General features: G+C 47.7%; 2 protein-coding genes across 2 annotated transcripts; both read left to right on the top strand.

Moving 5' to 3' along the window:
• The first annotated feature begins 1,651 nt into the window (after nucleotides 1-1,651).
• DBI (diazepam binding inhibitor, acyl-CoA binding protein) lies at nucleotides 1,652-5,567 on the top strand. Its single transcript, XM_050900007.1, has 4 exons — nucleotides 1,652-1,688; nucleotides 1,858-1,975; nucleotides 3,865-3,927; nucleotides 5,269-5,567. The coding sequence occupies exons 1-4, from the start codon at nucleotides 1,680-1,682 to the stop codon at nucleotides 5,340-5,342; spliced, it is 264 nt and encodes an 87-aa protein (XP_050755964.1). The 5' UTR covers nucleotides 1,652-1,679; the 3' UTR covers nucleotides 5,343-5,567.
• A 9,407-nt stretch (nucleotides 5,568-14,974) lies between these two features.
• Nucleotides 14,975-19,259, top strand: TMEM37 (transmembrane protein 37). The gene is made up of 2 exons (XM_050900430.1): nucleotides 14,975-14,998; nucleotides 15,968-19,259. Exons 1-2 carry the CDS (start codon nucleotides 14,978-14,980, stop codon nucleotides 16,538-16,540), a joined length of 594 nt encoding a protein of 197 aa, XP_050756387.1. The 5' UTR covers nucleotides 14,975-14,977; the 3' UTR covers nucleotides 16,541-19,259.
• Nucleotides 19,260-19,546: the final 287 nt, after the last annotated feature.

The raw sequence follows: 19,546 nt of genomic DNA, 5'->3' as shown, positions 1-19,546 counted from the left end.
CTGGTATACTAGTACATAATTAAGGGGTTTAATTTAATTTATAATAATAGGTCTCTAGAATGGCTCTACAGGGCTTATACTACTTTAACAGAAAGCAGAACCTACAATGGAATCGCCTTATCAACCCGAGCTCCTCTTCAAACAAGCCCACACGTTGTTCCGTTGGGTTCTTTCTCTCCACAGGAAAACGAGCTATTTCCTACCTCGGCAACCTTCTCTATTTTTGGTGCTGGGTATTCCTCAACAACCTTGCTTTCTGGTCACACACTAAACTGCTGTGGCTGCTGCAGCAATGAGCAAAGACTGCAGTCTAAGTGCTGCAACATCAGTCAGGGGCACAGCATGACCTCTGCATCTCCTACCCCTTAGCAGCCATTTCAGTCACCACTTTCAGTTCTGCAAGGGATTCTCTTACCTATTCATCCCTTTATGGGTTTTGTGTCTTTTTTTTTTCCTTTTTTGCTGTGGGGGAAGATTATTTAAGCACCCCACCATCATGCAGGTAGGTGTCCAGGTACCTCCCACTCTTTGCTGTATTTGTCCTAGCTGTATCCTGGCAAAGCAAACCAGCAATATTTTCTTCAAATACTTTCTGCAGAATGGGGACACAGACCCTCCACATCACAAGGCAACTTGCTTTTACATCCCCTTGGTTAATAATTCCCAGAGCTTTAATTCCATTTTCATTGTAAATAAGCTGCGATACACAAATAAAAGATGCCAATCAAGAAAAGCATACTCGTCTGCATCCGAAAATAACTAGATTTATCTTGAACAGTGAACACAGGTATTTTCTTGATGCTATTCCACATGGGGTCAAGATCCGGAGGGCATAGTACAGAGTAAAGAAAAGAGGACAGCATTCAATTCACTTTCTCCTGAGCAGCATGTAAGAACATTGTAGGAATACAGTTTTGGGAGCACAGACAATTAGAAATCGCCGATTTTCACGTTTACTGTACAGACCCAACAGACTGATCCCACCTAGGGCTGGGACCAGGTACTACCCAGCGCCTCCTCGGGGACAACCTGGCAGATTCTCCTCAGGGCGCTGCCCGGACCAGAGGCGCTGATGGTCAATACCTCTGGTGAGGAGGCACCTCCCCCGGGCCTGCCCGGCTCCTGCCCGCCGGCAGCAGCACCAGGGCCCGTGGCGGAGCGCCGCCCGCCCCAGCACATCTCCCCGAGACCGAGCGTCCTCCCCTCAGCCCTCACACCCCCCCGTCCCGCCCGAAAAGGACCGTTAACGGCCCTCAGCCTTACTACCGGCTTCCCCCACCGACACTTCCGGGTCTCTCTCCTCGCCCCGCCTCACACAGCCCCACCAATCACATCCTTTCGGTGCCACCCACCGCACCGAGGGATTGACTGCGAGGCGCCCTGTCCCCGCCCCCTCCTCGCGCCTCCTCGCCGCAGCGGGGCTGGGCGGGGCTCCCGGCTCCAGGCTCACCCCTCATGCTAGCGAGCGTCGCGGCGCCCCCGAAGCCCGCCCATCCCGCGCCGCCCTCGCATTGGCCCTTTGCCTGGCTTCTCCCCGCCCCCGCCAGGCGCCGATTGGCGCCGTCTTGCCGGTGGCGCTGGGATTGGCCAGCGAGCGCTCTGGCGAGGGGTGAAGCGGCGGAGCGGTGGGGGCGGTGTGGCAGACGCTAGGGGGTCGGGATCGCGCTGGGTTCGTCGCCATGTCTGAGGTACGGGCTGCGCCGGGGAGGGGGGGGCGGCTGTGGGGAACCGGGGGGTGGCGGGTGCCTCCCTCTTCCTCCCCCCCCCCCCCCCCCCCCCCCCGTTTGGCGGCGGCGGCGGCGGCAGCAGCCTGCGGGTGCTCACCCCCGCCCCGCCATGGGGCCTTCCCCCCTCTAGGCCGCGTTCCAGAAGGCCGCCGAGGAGGTGAAGCAGCTCAAATCCCAACCGACAGACCAGGAGATGCTGGACGTCTACAGCCACTACAAACAGGCCACGGTGGGCGACGTGAACACGGGTAGGTACCGCCTCGGTCCCCCGCTGGGCGAGGAGGTGGCGGCGGCGGCCGGGCAGCGCCCCCCCGCGCACTTCTCGGGCCCTGCGCCTCTGCCAGGGCCCTCGGCGGGCGGCGGCGATGCAGTTGCGGCCTGAGGCTGAGCTGGAGGCACTTTGGGAGGCAAAACCTCTCCCCTATTGCGTGTCTCGCTTCGTGCAATCCCGCAGTTTAGCAAAAATGACTCAGTACCGACTTGGCATGAATTTATGTGCAGGCAGGCGTAAGCTGACCTGATAAGGGTTTGTGCAACTTGTGGTTTTTCGATTAACCCAGCTGCACTCATCTAAATCATATAGCAACAGTCTGAGAATCCTGTGTGTTAGCTTTGTGCAAATATTGAGTTTGGGATTTTTGGAGACCTCTATCAGTAAGTAGCTGCCTGGGTCGAGTGATGCTGCTTTAATACAAACACTTCTCAGTTAAACAGGCTTAAACAGCAAGGCAAACTATACAAGTGTGGAATTGCAATACTGGGGGGGGGGGCAGTTTGTTAAAACTGGATTGGCTGCTAAAAATAGTATTGGAAAGCCAAAACAGAAGAACAGGAGAAAACTTTTATAGGAGCTGCAATTAAATATCACATCTTGGAAGGACTGTAGCAGAAATCTCTCTGCAAGTATGCTATGCAAAATCTGTCCTGCTACTTCTTTTGCTACACTTCTGTCACTGGCAGCTCAGCCTAGGAATAACATTTAGAATGAAGCCTGTCTCTACTGACCTTGTGTAACACTTGAGTAACTAGAATTAGAAAGGAAAAAGGTCATTTGTTTGGAGCGCTGGCCTCCTGACCCAGTTGCTGGTGAAGTTTATTGGGTGTTGATGGAATTAAAAGCTGGCAGTGAAGTGTACAGGAAATGGTAAGTAAGGGCGCTTGCAGTCTCTTTTTCTCAAGATGGGCAGCATGGAGGGAGAATAGAACTGACTTTGGTTTTAAGATATGATCCTTTTGGTGTGGCTGAACCTTAGTGTTATTAATGTTTGCCAAGGTGAAATGGTGCTCTAGAGCGGTTAATATACCAACATTTCTGTAAGTCGCTGCATTCTTGTGAAGCAGTAGCTAACATGAGTTGGCTAGAAAAGCAATCTGTGTAAGAGTAACAGGGTTTTTGTTGGAGAGAAGTGGAGCTGCCAACTAGCTCCGCAGGTCACATTGCCATGTGAGCAGCACAAGGGTATTTTTGTGGCTAATGTACAGGCTACTGTCCAGTTCCATTTGTTAATCCTAAGAATTGTCTTTAAGGAGACAGAGAGGAAGTAAAAACACAGAGGGGACTTTACGTGACTAATAACCAGATACACATCCATATCTCATTCATTTCTTCTCTATTTGGCCACAATATAGCCGCAATGAGGTGAGTTAGAATTCAGAGCTTATACCCCTAGATGACAGAACAAACGAAGAGCTATGTGTTAGAAGCGTACCATTAACTTGATGATAATGAGTTCTAAGCTGCATGCTACTAGCTTTTGTTTTCATGTCTCTGTGTGTAATAGACCTTAGGGCATTTCTGCTTTACTTTAGAGCTGATGTTCTTTAATCAGATAGCTGTCATGCGACAGCAGTCTCTTCGGAAAGCATGATAAAACCAAATCACACTATCTGGTGCTCTTCTGCTCAAATGCTGCTGTCTTATGGGAACTTGGCAGAGAATATCTCTGTTGCCACCAGTAGTGTTCCAGTGTGCTCCCTTGAGGTGATCTCCTGACTACAGGTTAGTAAGTAACAGCTGCAAAGGTGAACCATTGTATTTTATTGTAGTTAAGAGGTAGATAGCCTTCAGGAAAGGAGTAGGTATTGCCTACACCCAGACCACACAAACTAATTCTGCTGCTTATCCTGTCTCTCTCAGACCGCCCTGGTATGCTGGACTTCAAAGGCAAGGCAAAGTGGGATGCCTGGAATGCATTGAAAGGTAAGTATCTGCTTAAAAAATAAAAATGAATAAATAAAACCACAGGCAAGCTAGTCAGAAAAGCATATGTGGTTCAGCAAGAAATAAAATAGTGTTGCCTTATAAAACGAGTTCTAGATGTTCAGAACGCTGTGATAATAAACTCTTGATTACCTCTGCAAGGCAGAAGTAATCCTGAAAAATGTCACCTGTGTGAAAGGGAATTAAGGTGCAAAATGCCCAGCTGGCCCAAGGTGTTACACAAAGGAGAACTGTAGCAGCAGCAGAAACCTAAATCTCTGTTTTCCAGGTCCCAGCCTAGTACTCCAGAGACTGAGCTCTCCCTCCAGTTGTTGTGTTTCTTCTAAAGCTTTCCTAACTGAAAGATGCAACTGGGCTCTCTGCTCTAAATGAGGAACCAAACAAGTGGTCTAATCTATGAAAATGGGATTTTTCTGGTGTTTTAAGGAGCCAGCACTACATCTAAATGCAGTCTAAGTTGATTGAATAGCTTTCCTGTAATAATTGTGAGTGGCGTTAATAGAACTAATACATTGTTTAGTTGCTGTCTATACAAATACGTCTTTGCTTAAAAACACTGTTTTCTCATGACTGCTGAACACATTTGTTTAAAACTTTAATACTAGATTCACAGCCACGTGACCTTCTTAGCTTGTTTGCTCTCTGGTAGCATGCTGTCGTGGTTTAACCCCAGCCAGCCACTAAGCACCACGCAGCTGCTCCCCACTCCCAGTGGGATGGGGAGGAGGATTGTGGGGGGAAAAAAAAAAAGTAAAATTCGTGGGTTGAGATAAGAGCAGTTTAATAACTGAAGTAAAATAAAATATAACACTAATAATAATATAATTGTAATGAAAAGGAATATAACAAAAAAAAAGAGAAATAAAACCCAAGTGATGCACAATACAATTGCTCACCACCCACTGACCAACGCCTGAGCAGCGATCCGCCCCTCCTGGCCAACTCCCCCCAGTTTATATACTGGGCATGACGTTCTATGGTATGGAATATCCCTTTGGCTAGTTCGGGTCAGCTGCCCTGGCTGTGCTCCCTCCCAGCTTCTTGCACACCTGCTTGCTGGCAGAGCATGGGAAACTGAAAATGCTTAACTTAGGATAAGCGCTACTTAGCAACAACTGAAAAATCAGCGTGTTATCAACATTATTCTCACACTAAATCCAAAACACAGCACTGTACCAGCTACTAAGAAGAAAATTAACTATCCCAGCCGAAACCAGGACACATGCTGCTAGGCGCTATAGCAAGGAATTGTGACTTACCTTTTTCAGATTAAGATACCTTTTACATGTATCTGACTGCTTCATGTGTTCTGTCCTTCAGGAATGTCCAAAGAAGATGCAATGAAAGCTTACATAGCAAAAGTGGAAGAACTAAAGGGCAAATACGGCATCTGAGGACTGGATATAGCAGCCACTTGCACACCGGAAACATGCCTTATTTCTAATACTGTGGAAAAACTGGTTTCTGAGAATAATTTTAAATACCTAGTATTATTACAGTTGGTTTTCCTTCATGCCTGTAGTTCAGGGGAAGTTATGTACCTGCCTAATGTACTGACATGTTACAAATTCCTTCTGGGAACAGAATCTGGAACTCATTAAAGTGCATTTGGTACTTTAGCTGTTGTGATGGTCATCCCTTAGAGATTATTCTGAGCTCATCCCTTAACTGCCGTGTTGCAGCTGTCAAACGTTTCTTTGCAAAAGGCGCAAGCCAACCTCTCCAGTCCCTGTGCCACTAGAGGGGGCTCAGGAAGCTGTGTTTCGTGCAGTGCAGATGGGTGTCCAAACCAATCCGGTGACGTCTGATACTACTTTGCCTCCTTTCTCATGTAGATGGGTGGCAACCCACAAAAGCTGGAGCACCACAAAGATTATCGTGAAGAGGCTAGGGCTAATGCTGTGTTCTGGTAAGAGCAAGGTGCTTGGTATTTGTTGCCTGGGACTTGCAGAGACTTAGTCAACAATTGCCGCATCATCTTTCATCAAACACTTCTCGGAGATGTTATTCCCCAACAACAATGTTAGGCTTCTGGTGAGAAGGCAAATACTTGGCAGCTGAACACAAAACCTTCCCTGTGAAAGAAAAGGTTCTGCAGAGAGCAGAGTTGTTGATGCCCTTGGTACTGTACTGCTGTAAATAGAGTGCTGGTGTTGCCATGTACTGAGGCTACAGTGAGGGGTGAATCGGGTATAGACTGGCTTAACACTGACAAGGCTGTTCAAAGGGGAAGACTTACAGTCATTATCAGCAAAAGTTTTATTACAAAACCCACGGTGGTGACCATCTCCAGTAGGCTTTTACCTGTTCTGGTCTGCCTAGTATAGTCTGTTGGAGCGGCTGATGCTGGAAAGGGAGACTTTGCTTTTAAAATGTGACATTGAACTATTCCAGCATAGACCATATGAGAATGAAGTCCCAACCTGATATGGGAATAAGGCATTCTAATTCCTGCTGTACTGGTTAGCGTCTGAACAGGTGAGGACTTCAAATCAAATGGTCTTCAGATAAGCAATTGATTTATAGAAATACATAGGGATGAAACCTATCATTACATATCTGTCTAGGTAAATATGTAGTTGTGTACTAAGTTACACAGGCTTTGCTGTGTGTAGTATCTGACTTGTATTTTCTTATGGCACTGGTAAGAGATGGAGATAGTTTTACCTCACGTGCTTTCAAAAATTATAACTCCCCCCTTTGCTCCTCTTAATGGGAAATGCTCTTGGAGCTACTTGTTCACCCTTTAAAATGTGTAAGGATAAAGAAGGATTTGTTCCCTGTTTTCATAATGAAAAAGGTTGTTTATTCTTGTTCTCACTTGTTCTTCTGGGTAAGTAATACAAGTATTTGGAGTTTTTTACCTCTGCTTGTATCCTCTGTTAGTTATTTGAGATTGTGTTAATTACATTCACCTTGCAAAAGAGGAGTGAGAGCACATGTTCAGCATAAGAGGTGCTTTTAGCTCTTTGCCAGTCCTAAATTCAATAGTCAGCTCAATCTTCACAGCTGTGTTTTGTGAAGCTGATTATCCTTGGAGGATTCTGCCAACCTGTAGCAGAATGTAGCTTGTACTGGCAAATGCTTCCACTTCTGCTCTTGTTTGCTGGAAGGTGATGCACTGTGAGCATGCTGTGCTTTGCTAACATGCTTTCTGTCAAAACAGGTGTTTTCAGAATTTTTGGCTGCTAAAGCAGTGGAATTGGATTCTGTCTCAAGAGTGGGCTGGGAGTTGCAAGTTCTATATCCTAGTCCTCATTCGGCTTTATTTCCCCTGTGAGACTTAACGAATTGTTACAGTGCTGCTCTCCTTTCTCATACCTGCCTGGCGTTAGGAAAGCATCGCTATGTACACAGTGCTTATCCCAGAGAGGGCTGGGTCTTGGCCAGGCTTTTATACATTGCCTTGCACTTGGAAATAATGCTATTTGCCAGTCTATACAAGTGACTGAGAACTTTACCTTGGATGTCTTTATTTGAGTGCTTTGTTTTTACCATAGTAACACCTTCTTCCTGCTTGCAGCTTCACCTTCCTTGGGAAAGTAACAACAGTGGACTTACTATTTAGCTTGCCCTTTTGGCAATCAACTGTGCATCTCAGGAGTAAGCTGAAAAATTCAAGTTGTGGAAGTGAGAGCTGTGCAGTAAGAGACTGTACAAAAGGCACTAAGGCAGAAACAAAGGTACTGATGTCTGTGCACAGTGTTGGTGACGAGAAGCAGCAACACAAAAGTTGGCTGCAGAGCTATTAGCTGTGGGTACTACCACTGCAGGGAGAGCATTGAAAAAGCCTGACCTGAATTGTGGGGCTGGCTGTTTAGCAGCGGGATGGATGTCTGTAAATGCATGGGATGTTGGGCTGTCTGAAAGTGTTGCTGACTTACTGACCGCGTAGTGCTTGCTGGTATGGAGTACGAGACTCCTGGGTTGCATAAATAACACTTGGGCAGTAGCGATGCTAGGGCAATGGTGGTTTAAGGACATCTACAAACAGATTTGTAGGTTGAGGTTAATTGCTTTTATTAAAGTGGTAAAAATAGGCAACCCTTAAGGTATACAGCCTTGAGATCTGAAACAAGCAGCAAGCCTCAAACCAAAATATAACTTCAGAACCATTGCTCTGTCTGCAATAAGGTACTCTTGATGGAGGAACAGATGCTTTTGATGGCTGGGCAGTGCTGCAAAACAGGGGATTGTTCTGACACCCGTTCAGGGAGTTGCTGTTTCCTCTGTATTAGATCAAAGAAAGGCCAGCAACATCCTGATCCTCGCAGTGTTTGCAAAGGGGAAAAGACGTGCGCTGAAACAAGCCCGACGCGCAGGAGGTCAGAGGCCAGCTGGCACACGTGCACTCAGGTCTGGTTTGCTGAGTTTGCAGAGTGTGCAGGACGGAATCTGGACTTTGGATACGGCAATAATAAATGTTAACTTGCGTGTGTGATAAGACAGTGTTCCTTCTATCATGCTTCTACTATTAGTTCTTGCACAGAGAAACTAGCTGATGGGCACCCAGTGCAATTAGAGATAAGCTGTAAAGGGGATGTTGTTTTCCCTGGGGTTTTTTTTCGTGTGGCTTTTGCTTGCTCTTACCACACATGAGTGAAGGTGCAACACTCCTAGCACAGATTTAACAAATCAGTATTGGTGTGCTGCTTAAGGCCCATAACAGATGTTTCAACCCTGTGAACTTAAGTTTTCTGTTTGATTAAAAAGCACTCCAACGCTGACTGCAGTGTGCAACTATCCTTCTGTCAAAATTCTTCAGTCCTCTTCTGGAGTGATCTTGTTTCACAATACAAGTATTTTAACCTTTGAACTTATTTGACCCTGGTGATACTGCTAAAAATAAATGACAATTGTATTTGCTGCTGTTTAAAATACTTGCTCTGTCCCCTGAGTGTTCAGAGCAAACAATATTGGGCAATACCACTTTGGGGTGAGTGGGCATCTGAGCTGTCTTGTGGGATTGGTTATAAATTGGCGGAGACAAAAAAGAAAATGTATTTTGGCTTGGGTACGTTTCTACATATCACAGCTGCCACCCAAAAAGGGTTATGCAGTCTTCCAAGTTGTCAAAGCTGCTTAGAGGTAAGACAAGTTCATGTTACATAGACATAACACATTCGAGTGAGAGTCACAGTAATAGAAGTGTAAAAGTTGATAGAATAGAACAAAAGAGAATCTGATTCCCCACCCAGCCACAAGTATGTGAAATATCTTCAGACTCAGATAACTGATCTATAAATTAGCCAATCTTCAGCTGCTCATTTAAAGTGCAAATAATATCGATCTATTCTAGCCATGAGTCTGGCTTCATCGTTTATAGAATGAGCTTGTATTTCCTCTAGAACCAGCATATCTGTGAAAGTTAATCATGGCTTGGTTGTGTTACTCTAGAATAGAGAATTCATGTGGAGCTTGGCTACAGTGGTCTTTTAACTTTCATTCCCATTTCCACCTGTGGCTACTGGATTTTTGGTTAGTCCCAGCACACATACATTTATTTTTCAAGGTCTGACACACTCAATGCTCATTAGAGCTGATTTATCTCTTACAACCATCCTGCCATCCAGTGTAGTTTTAGAGCAATCCTTTGCTACCTCAAGAGTACCTGAAGACGTACGGAGCTCTTCTCAGAATCATTCAATATGTCTTGCCTCTAATCTTTGAAAGCCTTCTTACACTTCAGACTGTCTAGACTAACGGAGAAGCCATTCAAAAATACAGTATCATGAATGAGCAGGGGCCTGGGGAGGAACAGCTGGTCAAAATTCCTGGAGCTTGTTGCGCTTATGAAAGAGGTGATATGAAAAACCTGCCTGGAAGTGGAATCAGTGGCTCCACAAATCCCTTCCAATCCTTACATTAGCAAGGATTGCTTTAGCTCTAAGTACTGCCACTGCAATGAGAAGCTCTTTATTGTTATGTGAAAGAGCCCAAAACCCTGGTGCACTGGGGTATTATATGATCTCTCAGCCCGGTCGGTTCTAAGCCAGGAACTTGTTCTGTTTGCAAGCCCCAATTGCCTCAGGCAGGTGATTCCACAGCCTGGAAAGAAAGAAAATTGCATTGCCTGGCTAACACAGCCAGGGAGACACCTTGGTTGTCTCCACCAAAGCGTGCAAGGCACTGACTTGTACCATGTTCCCCAAAAGGCTGAGATAGTGGTATGCCATTTCCTCCTAACAAACGCTGGGTATTTGAATAAGTTCTGGATCTGAAAGGTGAGCTCACTAGTTTAACATACTTGGTATTTTTAAATCCAAGTATTTAGCTGCACTGATCTGAGTTTTTGCTGAGAAAGAAACACACATATGACAGCTGAGAAACTGAGTAACATGATTTCCCCCAGCTTGTGTAGTATTGAAATATGGGCCCAAATTTTTCTAGTAGTGTTAAAAGGGCTAAAGTTTTATTTTCTGTATTGAATGTATATTTCAAAGCATGAATTTGTCGCAATGGACAGATGCAAATGCTTTGAGCTATGTCCTAAGCCAGTGTAACTATTGCCAGAGGTCCCTGAAAAGGGCTGAATCCAAGGCAGAACAAGCGAGCACCCAGTGTTGGGTCTCTGCAATGTGATGCTGAGGTAGGTCCAGAAACTGATCAGAAGTGAAAAAACAGTTCTTTCCAGGATACAAAATACATTCCTTCAAGCCTGTCCTTCTGCTTAAAGTCTCTCTTCTTATTCTTAGAGTTAATTAGAGTGGGGGGTAAAGTCACTGTCATGAACTGGCATATTATCAGCATGTTTCTAACCCAGCCATGAGTGCCTTAACAGGCACCGTTTGATTCGGATGCATAGGATCCCAGACCTCGGTGGCGGGAATTATTGCCATGTCCAGCAGCCCAGGTCTCTCGCGCACATCCAGCAGTGGGTGGCAGAGGCTGGGGCTGCAGGGACACGTGGTAGCCCCTGGCCGGGTGAGCGTAGTCTGCCTTCCAATGCCACAGGAGAGGTGTCCAGGCAGGAGGCCAAGTGAAACCATCTGGCCCAGGAGCTTTCTCCTCTTTATGTGCTTAACTGCATCTCTTTTACGTGCTAGGATGAGGCTGTCCACTTGGCTGCAGTAACTTGCAGTGATGGGAGGAAAATCATGAGCTAAAGTAGTTGTGATAAGGGGTTGGTCCGAGCTGTGTGGGCCTTGGTACAACCCCAAGCCCCGTTACGTTACGTATGCTGCCTGGGGCACTGGCCACTGAGGATGACTGTGCCTGAGTTCCCAGAAGCTGCCGGTCTTGAGCAGCTTGCCAGCAACTTGCTGACTTTTTGCCCCATTCCAGAAGCTTTGTTTCAGCCCGGCTAGGTTGAACCCAGCCTGAGCTGAATGCAGCTTCTTCAACTTGGGTTGTCAATCTACTGCCAGAAAAAAAAAACAAACCACACCTACAAAAGAACAGTGACCCAAGACAGCTAGCCTCTTCCTTCTTCCTCATAAAATTTTCTACATGCTCACTTTTGGGTGAAGATACAAAGAAAACCATTTTGCCCCTCATACAGGCCTTGGGCATCTCCCAAAGTCTCGGTCTGCAAGATACTGAAGATCTATTTGTCTCCAAGATCAGGTCAACTTCTGTCTGGAAAGACACCTTGAAATAGGAATCTGACAAAAATGAGGGTTTAAATGCCTAGCCAGATCAGTTCCTATGCCAGGAATTAAAGATGTGATCAGAAAGGATTTTATTCTGACAAATGCATTTACAGAAGTAGCCAACTTTGAGATTAGATGAACCCGGACTGGTGGTGACTCAGTCACTTGTGTTCTGCTTTACCTCAAAGTGAAATACTTCATCGGGTAACCGCTCCCTAAGTCCCTGGTGACTCCCAGACTTCAGTCCTGAACCTTCTCCAGGCTTCTGCAGGAGAAAAGCTGGAACAGATTCTTCAGTGTTAAATTCTTATGGTTTTAAATGAACCAGATGAAACTATTTCCATGTTTTACAGTGGTCTCTGGTAATTTCCATTATTTATGAACACATTTCCCTGAAAACTTTCTCTCCAGGGATAGGATGTGAAATACCCACTTAAACAATAGAGAAAAGGGACTTTCTAAACAAAATAATGAAACTGGCAATATACCAAGAACTCTACGTTCACACAGCTGAACCAAAAATACATCTGAAGTGCTTTAAAGGTCATTTACCGTGTTGTTATGATGTAGGTAATGTATTTTTCAGGCAAAAAAAAAAAAAAATCCTTATTTTTACTTTTAAAGCACTGAGCTCTTTGTATTGTAGAACACTGTTTTCACATAGGATTTCCCAAAAGAATAATCTCGAGGCATTTTTCCACAATTTGTCTTTTCTTCAAGCAATTCTGTTATTTTTTATCTTTAAAAGACGGAGAATACATTTGGCCTGTTTTGTTATGAGACAGTGAAGATAAACTCATTTTTCCATTTGAAAAAGGTGCACAGTTCTAGCAGGATTCGCACATCCAGACATCTTGACCAGAAGGTATCTCCGGCCAAGCAACAGCAGAAACAAAGCGCTAATAAACTGTTAGTAACTGTTCTGTTTACGCTACTGTTACGATCGGATCGTCCTCCCCTGGGTGACTTCAGTAAAGAGTGAATCTGAAAGTACCAATTCAATGCTGATATTCATTACAGGTCAAGTTTAATTCCGGTTTATATTCTATATTTGGGAAAACTAAAGTACAAAATACTAAGGCAATTTTGTATTTGCAGCAGAAGTACCATCCGCAAACCACCCTTTTCCTCAATGAACCAGCTTGGCAGATGATAACTACATATCTACTAAAGGATCCAAGTATGACAGGGAGCAGTTTTGGTTTCAAAAGTAACCACTTTAAGTTCCTCATTCTACAAAGCTTTTTATGCATGTGTTTATGCATGAGCCTTACCACGGGCTTTTACAGAAAAAAATTACCTTGTTCAGCAGCATACACCTCACTATTAAAAATTATTTTTTTAAATTGCTACAGTCATTAGGATGACTCACGTGTTTTAAAGGCAGATCTATGCTTAATAATTTTGCTAAGTGAGGGCCAAATTGCCTAATGCTTCGCAGGATTGAGCCTATGTTACAGAAAGCGTAAGTCATGTGAGGTTTTGCCAGATAAGAGTTAGTGTATTTTGTCTGGCCCGAGCCTGCATTTGCTTAGCACGGTTACATGCAAGCAGCGTTTGTTCAGTTCATGCAGCAAATGAGACAACAGGACCTGCTTGTGCTTTTTGAGCCAAAAATACACAAATATTGTTAAATTTGGAACTTAGAAGTGGAAGTGTGTAACAGCAAATGCATGTAATCAGTCTGAACACTGTCATATGGAAATGCTGTTTGACCTGTGGAATAAATAGCCCAGGATGTTCATAGAACTATTCTATCGTCTGATGAACCTAAAATGAAAGGGATGTGGCAAGCATCAAGTTTGCTAGCTTGGATACCACATTCAGAAAACAAAAAATATTGCAGACCACAAAGCCACAAAAGAAGTTTTAACAACAGACCTTGCAAAAATTTCCCGTGTTGCAAAAGCAGAAAATCCCAATTCAGTGTTTGATAGAAATATAATCTAATAATGTATACAACTTTGAAGAGAAACAATTAAACAAAATATTTTGCAGGAAGAGAGAAAGAAGTCAGAAGTTATCACTAAAATGTGACATACAAAAACTGAAGTAAACATATTGTTCAGAACACTCTTACTAGAAAGAGTGTTACAGAAAACACCCCCTGCCAAATCATAGCAGATAATATGTATTTTTAAAGGAAACATAGAAAGCCCTCGTAAAAGTGTGTAGAGATTAAAATAATGAGACAATCTGTATAGACAACTGATTTGTTCAGAAATGGAAGCTGGAAGAAGGGTACAGTTACGATAACTTCTACCACCCCGTGGTGGAGAAGGAGATCCTTCCAACTCCTTTCAGCTAGAAAGGGAATGGTCAAATTCTGACCCTGGCTACGTATGAGGGAGGCCCAGGAACAACCACCTGTGAGTCAATCCACTGGAGCCTGTGGAGTCACTGCAGACCTCTCCGCTGGAATCAAAATCAGAATTTGGCAGTAAAACAAGCCAAAGCAAAAAACAAGCTGATGACACAGCAAAACCCAACTTCCTTGGGCTTTTTTTTTTAAGCTGTTTCTAACAAAAAAAAAAAAAAGTAAAGCAGTCAGTAATTCATTAGAGAATGGCAAAACATGAGTGAGAAAAAGAGCAAGGGTATAAAACTTTATGAGCAGAGAAGTTTTTGCTGACGGCACAGGTAGAGATACATAAGGCTAAGTATGCTGGTAACAGATAAGAGTGCGCACACAGCCCAAGGTGAGAGGCCGTAATCGCAGCGGGCAAGGAGGCGAGCCAAGGAGGCGAGCCGGTGTCCGAGTGCCTTCGGAAACACAAACATCGGGGGCAGATAGCGCTGGGCAGCTGCAGGGGAAGGGCAGGACGGGAGTGTTGTTGTATTCCGTGGCTGGGTATGGCTGTGCACAGCACTGCAACCCCAGGAACTGTTCCTGGGGCGGTGCAGAGGGACTCCTTTGCAACAAGCTTCTGGTGAAGTGCAATACCCACCTCCCAAAGGGCTGCGGGCCCCGTGGGTGGACAAGCAGGTCCCGGGCTTGTTCCCCGTCCCATGAAGGCCTGGCATCGAGGCCATAAACGCTGCCTCAAGAAACAGACCTCGAGCTCTCCGGCAGCCGGTGATACACAGGCACACGGGGCGGGGATGAGGCTGCAGCACGGCGGGAGGAACCGCTGCCGCCCGGGACACCTTCTCCCGGGGCGGTCGTGCTCCAGACCGGGCATGGACAAACCTGTGCCCCGGGCCAGGGCAGCGCTGCCTTTCCCCGCTGTGCCGGGCCATAGCGGGGGAGCAGCACGGCACGGCTCGGCCCGGCTCCGCCCGTCGGGGCCGCGCTGCTGACTCAGCCGCGGGGGGGGCCCGCAGGGTGCCCCGGCCCCGCGGGCGGGGCGGCCGGGCGGGCGGGCTGCCCGCCGCCCTCCGGGGACATAAAAAGCGGCCGCCGGAGCCCGCCCGCGTCTTTCGGCGCTGCCGGCAGCATGACCGCCATCGGGGCGCAGGTACGTCGCCGCCTGTTCCCGCCGCCGGGCCGGGGGGACGCGGTGGAGGCTCCGGGCACCGGGGCCGCGCATCGCCCCGCCGTGGGGCTGTTCGCTTCGGCTTGTCCCTGCGCGGCCGGGGTCGCCCCGACCCTCCCCGCAGCCGCGGGGCGCAGCCGGCCGGATCCTCCCCCTCCCCGGACCGGCAGCAGCTCCCCCGGGTCCGCGGCTCTGCCCTGGCCACCGGCGGAGCTGCAGCCGCTCTCCCCGCCGCACCTGGCTGCCTGAGCACCACCGCTTGCCGTGCAGGGCTGGAGGGGGCTGCAGGGTGCTTGGCTCGTCTTATCATTAAATCTCGGGCCTTCTTGGAGGGTTTCGAGGAGGAGGGGGGCGTGCGTTGCCCACTCAGGTTCTTGGGGGCTGCAGCCGGAGACACACACCACCACCACCCCCCAGCGCCGGGGAAGCCGAGCCGTGCCGCCTCCGGGGTGAGGAGCTGGGTCAGGACCGCTGCTGCTGCCGGCAAGAGGAGGAGAGCCCGGCCGGCTGCAGCCCAGGAGGGCTGTGGGAAAAGGAGCGCAGTGCTGGTGGTTGGGTGCTCCCCCACCCCGCTCCTGCTGCCTCCCCCGTCCCAGCCGTCGGCCTCCATCCTCCCAGGGGCCGGTGGTTTCCTCCAGCCTTGCCAGAGCAGGAGGCTCTGCCGCGGGGCAGGGATCTTGCTCAGGCCAGAGCCTTTGTGATCCCAAACCCGGGACTTGGTGTGGGAGCATTGTTCGTGCAGCTGGGGAACCGGGAGAGCTTCACCCACCCTTCCTTTCTCCTGGATACAGCCTGTAACTGCATTGCCTTCCCCTGCGAGAAGGAGTTTGATGTGCACAAGCAAATATTTTCAAATGCTGAAGTCCCACAGCTTTGTCCCTCTGGTTTCATGTCACCCTTAAGCAGCGCTGTTAACTCAGGTTTTTTTCTTCCCCTCCACTATCCTTTAAGGCACAGAGGCTGCTGGCGCACCGGAGACCGCAGAAATCCTTCTTTGAGACATTCATCAGGAGCCTGATCATCTTGTGTGTGGCGATAGCGGTGGTCTTGTCATCCATCTCCATCTGCGATGGCCGCTGGCTCTTCGCAAGGGGGCAGCTCTTCGGACTGTGGCACTTCTGCACCGTTAGCAACGGCAGCGTCCTGAAGTGCATCACGGACCTCAGCCTGGCCCAGGTGGAGGGGCTGAGCGTGGGGGTGATTCCCATAAGAAGCATGGTGTCCTTTGCCGTTGTGGTCGCCATATTTGGCCTGGAGCTGCTGATGGTGTCCCAAGTCTGCGAGGACGCCAATGCAAGACGCAAGTGGTCAATGGGCTCGGTTCTCATCCTCGGCTCGTTTTTGCTGTCGGCCACTGGCGTTCTGAGCTTCTCCATCCTCGTGAAGGATCACCTCACCTTCACGGGCTTCACGCTGACGTACTGGTGCGAGTTCATCGCTGCCTTTCTCTTCTTCCTTAACGGGATCAGTGGACTTCACATCAACAGCCTCACGCACCCCAGGAACAGGGTAGGCAAAATCTAAGTGCAAAGGATGTACCTCTGCCTTTGTGTAATCAGCTTTGCCAATTAGACTGGAAAAAAGGGAGTCTAATGAAGTTTGAAAAGGACACCGTGTCTTAAATTGTGTGCAAGGAGAGGAGGCATGAATCAGTCTTGATGCCTGTAGAAGACATACCCACCCACCGGTCAGCATGGAGGGCTGCGCAACACGAGCAGAGACTGGGACTGGCTGCCGCTGCAATGCGGTTTTCTGGAGGAGTGGATTAAAGAAGAGGGTGTCTCATTAATGGGTGGCAGACTGCAGTCTACACAAGTGGGCTGTTCTGAGGCTTACACAAAGCCTGTACTGCTATGGGTTTGGTGTTGCTATGCTTTTCCCCGTACTCTGGAGCCTGTGAAGAGTGTGGCACAACTTCGGTGTGTCTTACGGCTTTGCTCTGTCTCAGGGACAGAAGCTTTGTGCCTGGCCGTGCTCACTGGCGTGAAGTACTGAAAATCTTCACTGGATCTTGCTCCTCCATTTCTCTTTCAAAAGAGAAGGCACACAGATCTTGATCTGGTCACCCCTTTTGTTTCCCGCTGGCACATTCCCTGTATCTGTCCTTTCCTCTGTGAGTTTTTCCAGGACGCTTCTGACAGAGGTGCAGGAGATGTAGCTGTCTTGGGGGCCAAGGGCAGGCACTGGGTGATGCAGGTGTACTGGGAAGGGTTGTGATGCCTTGGGCAGCAGTACATATTCCTGTGCTCGCAGCCTCTCCCCACTGTCACTGCTCCTCTGCCACCCCTGTAGGACACATGCCAGTTGGTCACCCAAACTGGCGCTCTCACGGCCCTTGCAACTGTAATGGGGCATTGCTCTTCCTGGTTTCTTTTTTGTCCCTTTGGGGAAAGAGGGACAAGCTCTGCAGGGGCTTTAGGTGGGCGTTGTGGCTGGGCAGATCATGCTGAGACCACTGCACCTTCTGGGGTGTGTTTTGGTTGTCAGGGTTTCCTGCTGGGGCAATGGGAAATCTGATTATCCTGTAGCTGAGAGTCTCCTGTAGCATTTCTTCTGGGAGGAGGAAGCTCTAGATCCTCCTGACCAGACCAAGTCCTTTTCTTCCCCTGATTAACAGTGGGCCTGGGAGGAGAAGCCGCCCATGATTGCCTAGGGAGGGGCTGATGGGGCAGCTCTAATCTGTCACAGCTGGTGGAAATACAAAGAGACTTGGCCAACATTATATCCTGCCAATGCCTGAGTCAAGGTCTCTCAAATGGCTGCAGCTTTGAAGTTCCCCATGGTGTCTGATATAAAAGAAGACCTCAGCAGGAGACCTTGGAGGCTGGTTGCCCTACATGTGTCCTCCCTGTCCAACATACAGCACTCAGTTGCCCACAGATAAAAATGTCTTCAGACTGTTTCAGGGTTTCTGGTTTAATGTTTGTTTTGTATCTGCTGGTAAAGCTGCCTGTATTTTTGTTTTAGGACAAATGTTTCTACATGTTTCATCTCTGTAGCTTGTCTGATAGCTGTTGAGCAAGGTTTTCATTTCCTGTGCAGCAAGTTTGACACAATTTTTCACCTGAAACAAAAGCATCATAGCACAAAGGCCAAGAAGGCTGTGTAGGCGAGCCATGAGTAAACAGCTTTGTCTTAAGTCCTGCCTGAGCATACATCCACACTTGCTGAATGTGCTCCTGTGGACTCACTTGCCTTCATGAGGACAGTCTCCATTCCTTCTCAGATATCCATAACTTTTTAAGACAACACTCCTAAGCCTGTTTTGCGATGCAGTTTCAGATCAGGCTTGCTCTGGACAGTGCCAGTTGTGCTTTTGCACATGAATCTGCCCGTCTTTCTGGTGAGAAAATGCACAGAGCTGTGCTACCCAGCCAGCTCCTGAAGCTCTTGCAATATTTGGGGCTCTGTCAGGGTTTCTTGACTTGCTCTCAAGGACAAGGACTTATGCCCTTAATCTGCCTCTGGAAAACGGCACTGTGATGGTGTCTCTCTTTGTGAAGGTGCTTTTGATTTGCTGAATCGCACTGTTGAAGACATGCTAGTGGGCTGAACTTGCAGATGCTTGTGTGAACAGTGCTGTTGGCTTTAGCAGAGCCACTTACCCCAGAGAGTTTGCAAGGTCCAGTCCCAGACTGTTGCACTTTGGTGTTACCAGGTGGTCAAGTGCCTTAACTAACCAATAAATCAGTTGTGGTGCCTTGGGGTGCCCATGCCAGGCAGGACAGTTGCCCTACACGAGGTTAAGGGTGTCCGTGGCTTGTATAGAAACATGGGTGTAACTTTGGAGTGCCTTCTTGGTGACATCCAAAACTGGAGATCAATTCTGCATGTAGTCCCTTTTGTGCTAGTGGGAGGCTGTGCCCCCAGCCCCTTCCCTGGGGGAAGGCAGCCGAAGCCAGACTGAGTCCCAGGCTGGTGCCTCCCGCTCGGGTTAAAGGGAGGCAGTGGACAATTGGCCATTGAGTTCACCCAAGACTTGGTGCAATTGTGAATGATTTTAAGATGCCCTCTGCTAGCTGAAGAAGAGGCCTTTTGTTGGGGGTAGGGAATCCTCTAGGGAAAATACAGTAACTTTTTTCTAACTGGCTTTGTATAGTACTGCTTGACTTACTAATGCTGGGAGAAGATGCATTTTGATGGCTAAATATTACGAAACAGGGCTGATTGTCTCGGAGACATCCTTATATACAGCAACCTGTGCAGCAATGGGTAACTGTTCATTTTCTGAAGCCTGTGGAAGTGTCAAGCAATATTCCTGAAGTTTGTTAAATAAATTTCTTTGAAATAAGATAACTGTAATTCTCTTTTTTTTTTTTTTATATTTAGATATTGGGGTGCAGATTTAAGGGGATGAGTGGGGTTTACATAATCTCCCAGGCGCCATTCCATGTGTTTACCCAGCTAGACCGATGAAGAAACGACTGCTTGGTGCTTTGCCGAGCTCTGACCAAGGGAGCCAAGGCTGCTGCACACTCACTTCTCCTTTCCCCTCCAACGCGTCCACACCAACCCAAGCAGCCAGCACCA

Source organism: Gymnogyps californianus, chromosome 7 (assembly GCF_018139145.2).
Source record: "Gymnogyps californianus isolate 813 chromosome 7, ASM1813914v2, whole genome shotgun sequence".
Lineage (NCBI taxonomy): Eukaryota > Metazoa > Chordata > Aves > Accipitriformes > Cathartidae > Gymnogyps > Gymnogyps californianus.
Note: the sequence above shows the minus strand (reverse complement) of the source record. Positions and strands in the feature narration are given on the sequence as shown.

Coding starts and splice junctions, on each gene's coding strand:
- TMEM37 (XM_050900430.1), top strand. CDS start 14,978: ATGACCGCCATCGGGGCGCAG. Junction 14,999..15,967: donor TGACCGCCATCGGGGCGCAG/GTACGTCGCCGC, acceptor CTATCCTTTAAG/GCACAGAGGCTGCTGGCGCA.
- DBI (XM_050900007.1), top strand. Junction 1,976..3,864: donor GGTGGGCGACGTGAACACGG/GTAGGTACCGCC, acceptor TGTCTCTCTCAG/ACCGCCCTGGTATGCTGGAC. Junction 3,928..5,268: donor TGCCTGGAATGCATTGAAAG/GTAAGTATCTGC, acceptor TCTGTCCTTCAG/GAATGTCCAAAGAAGATGCA.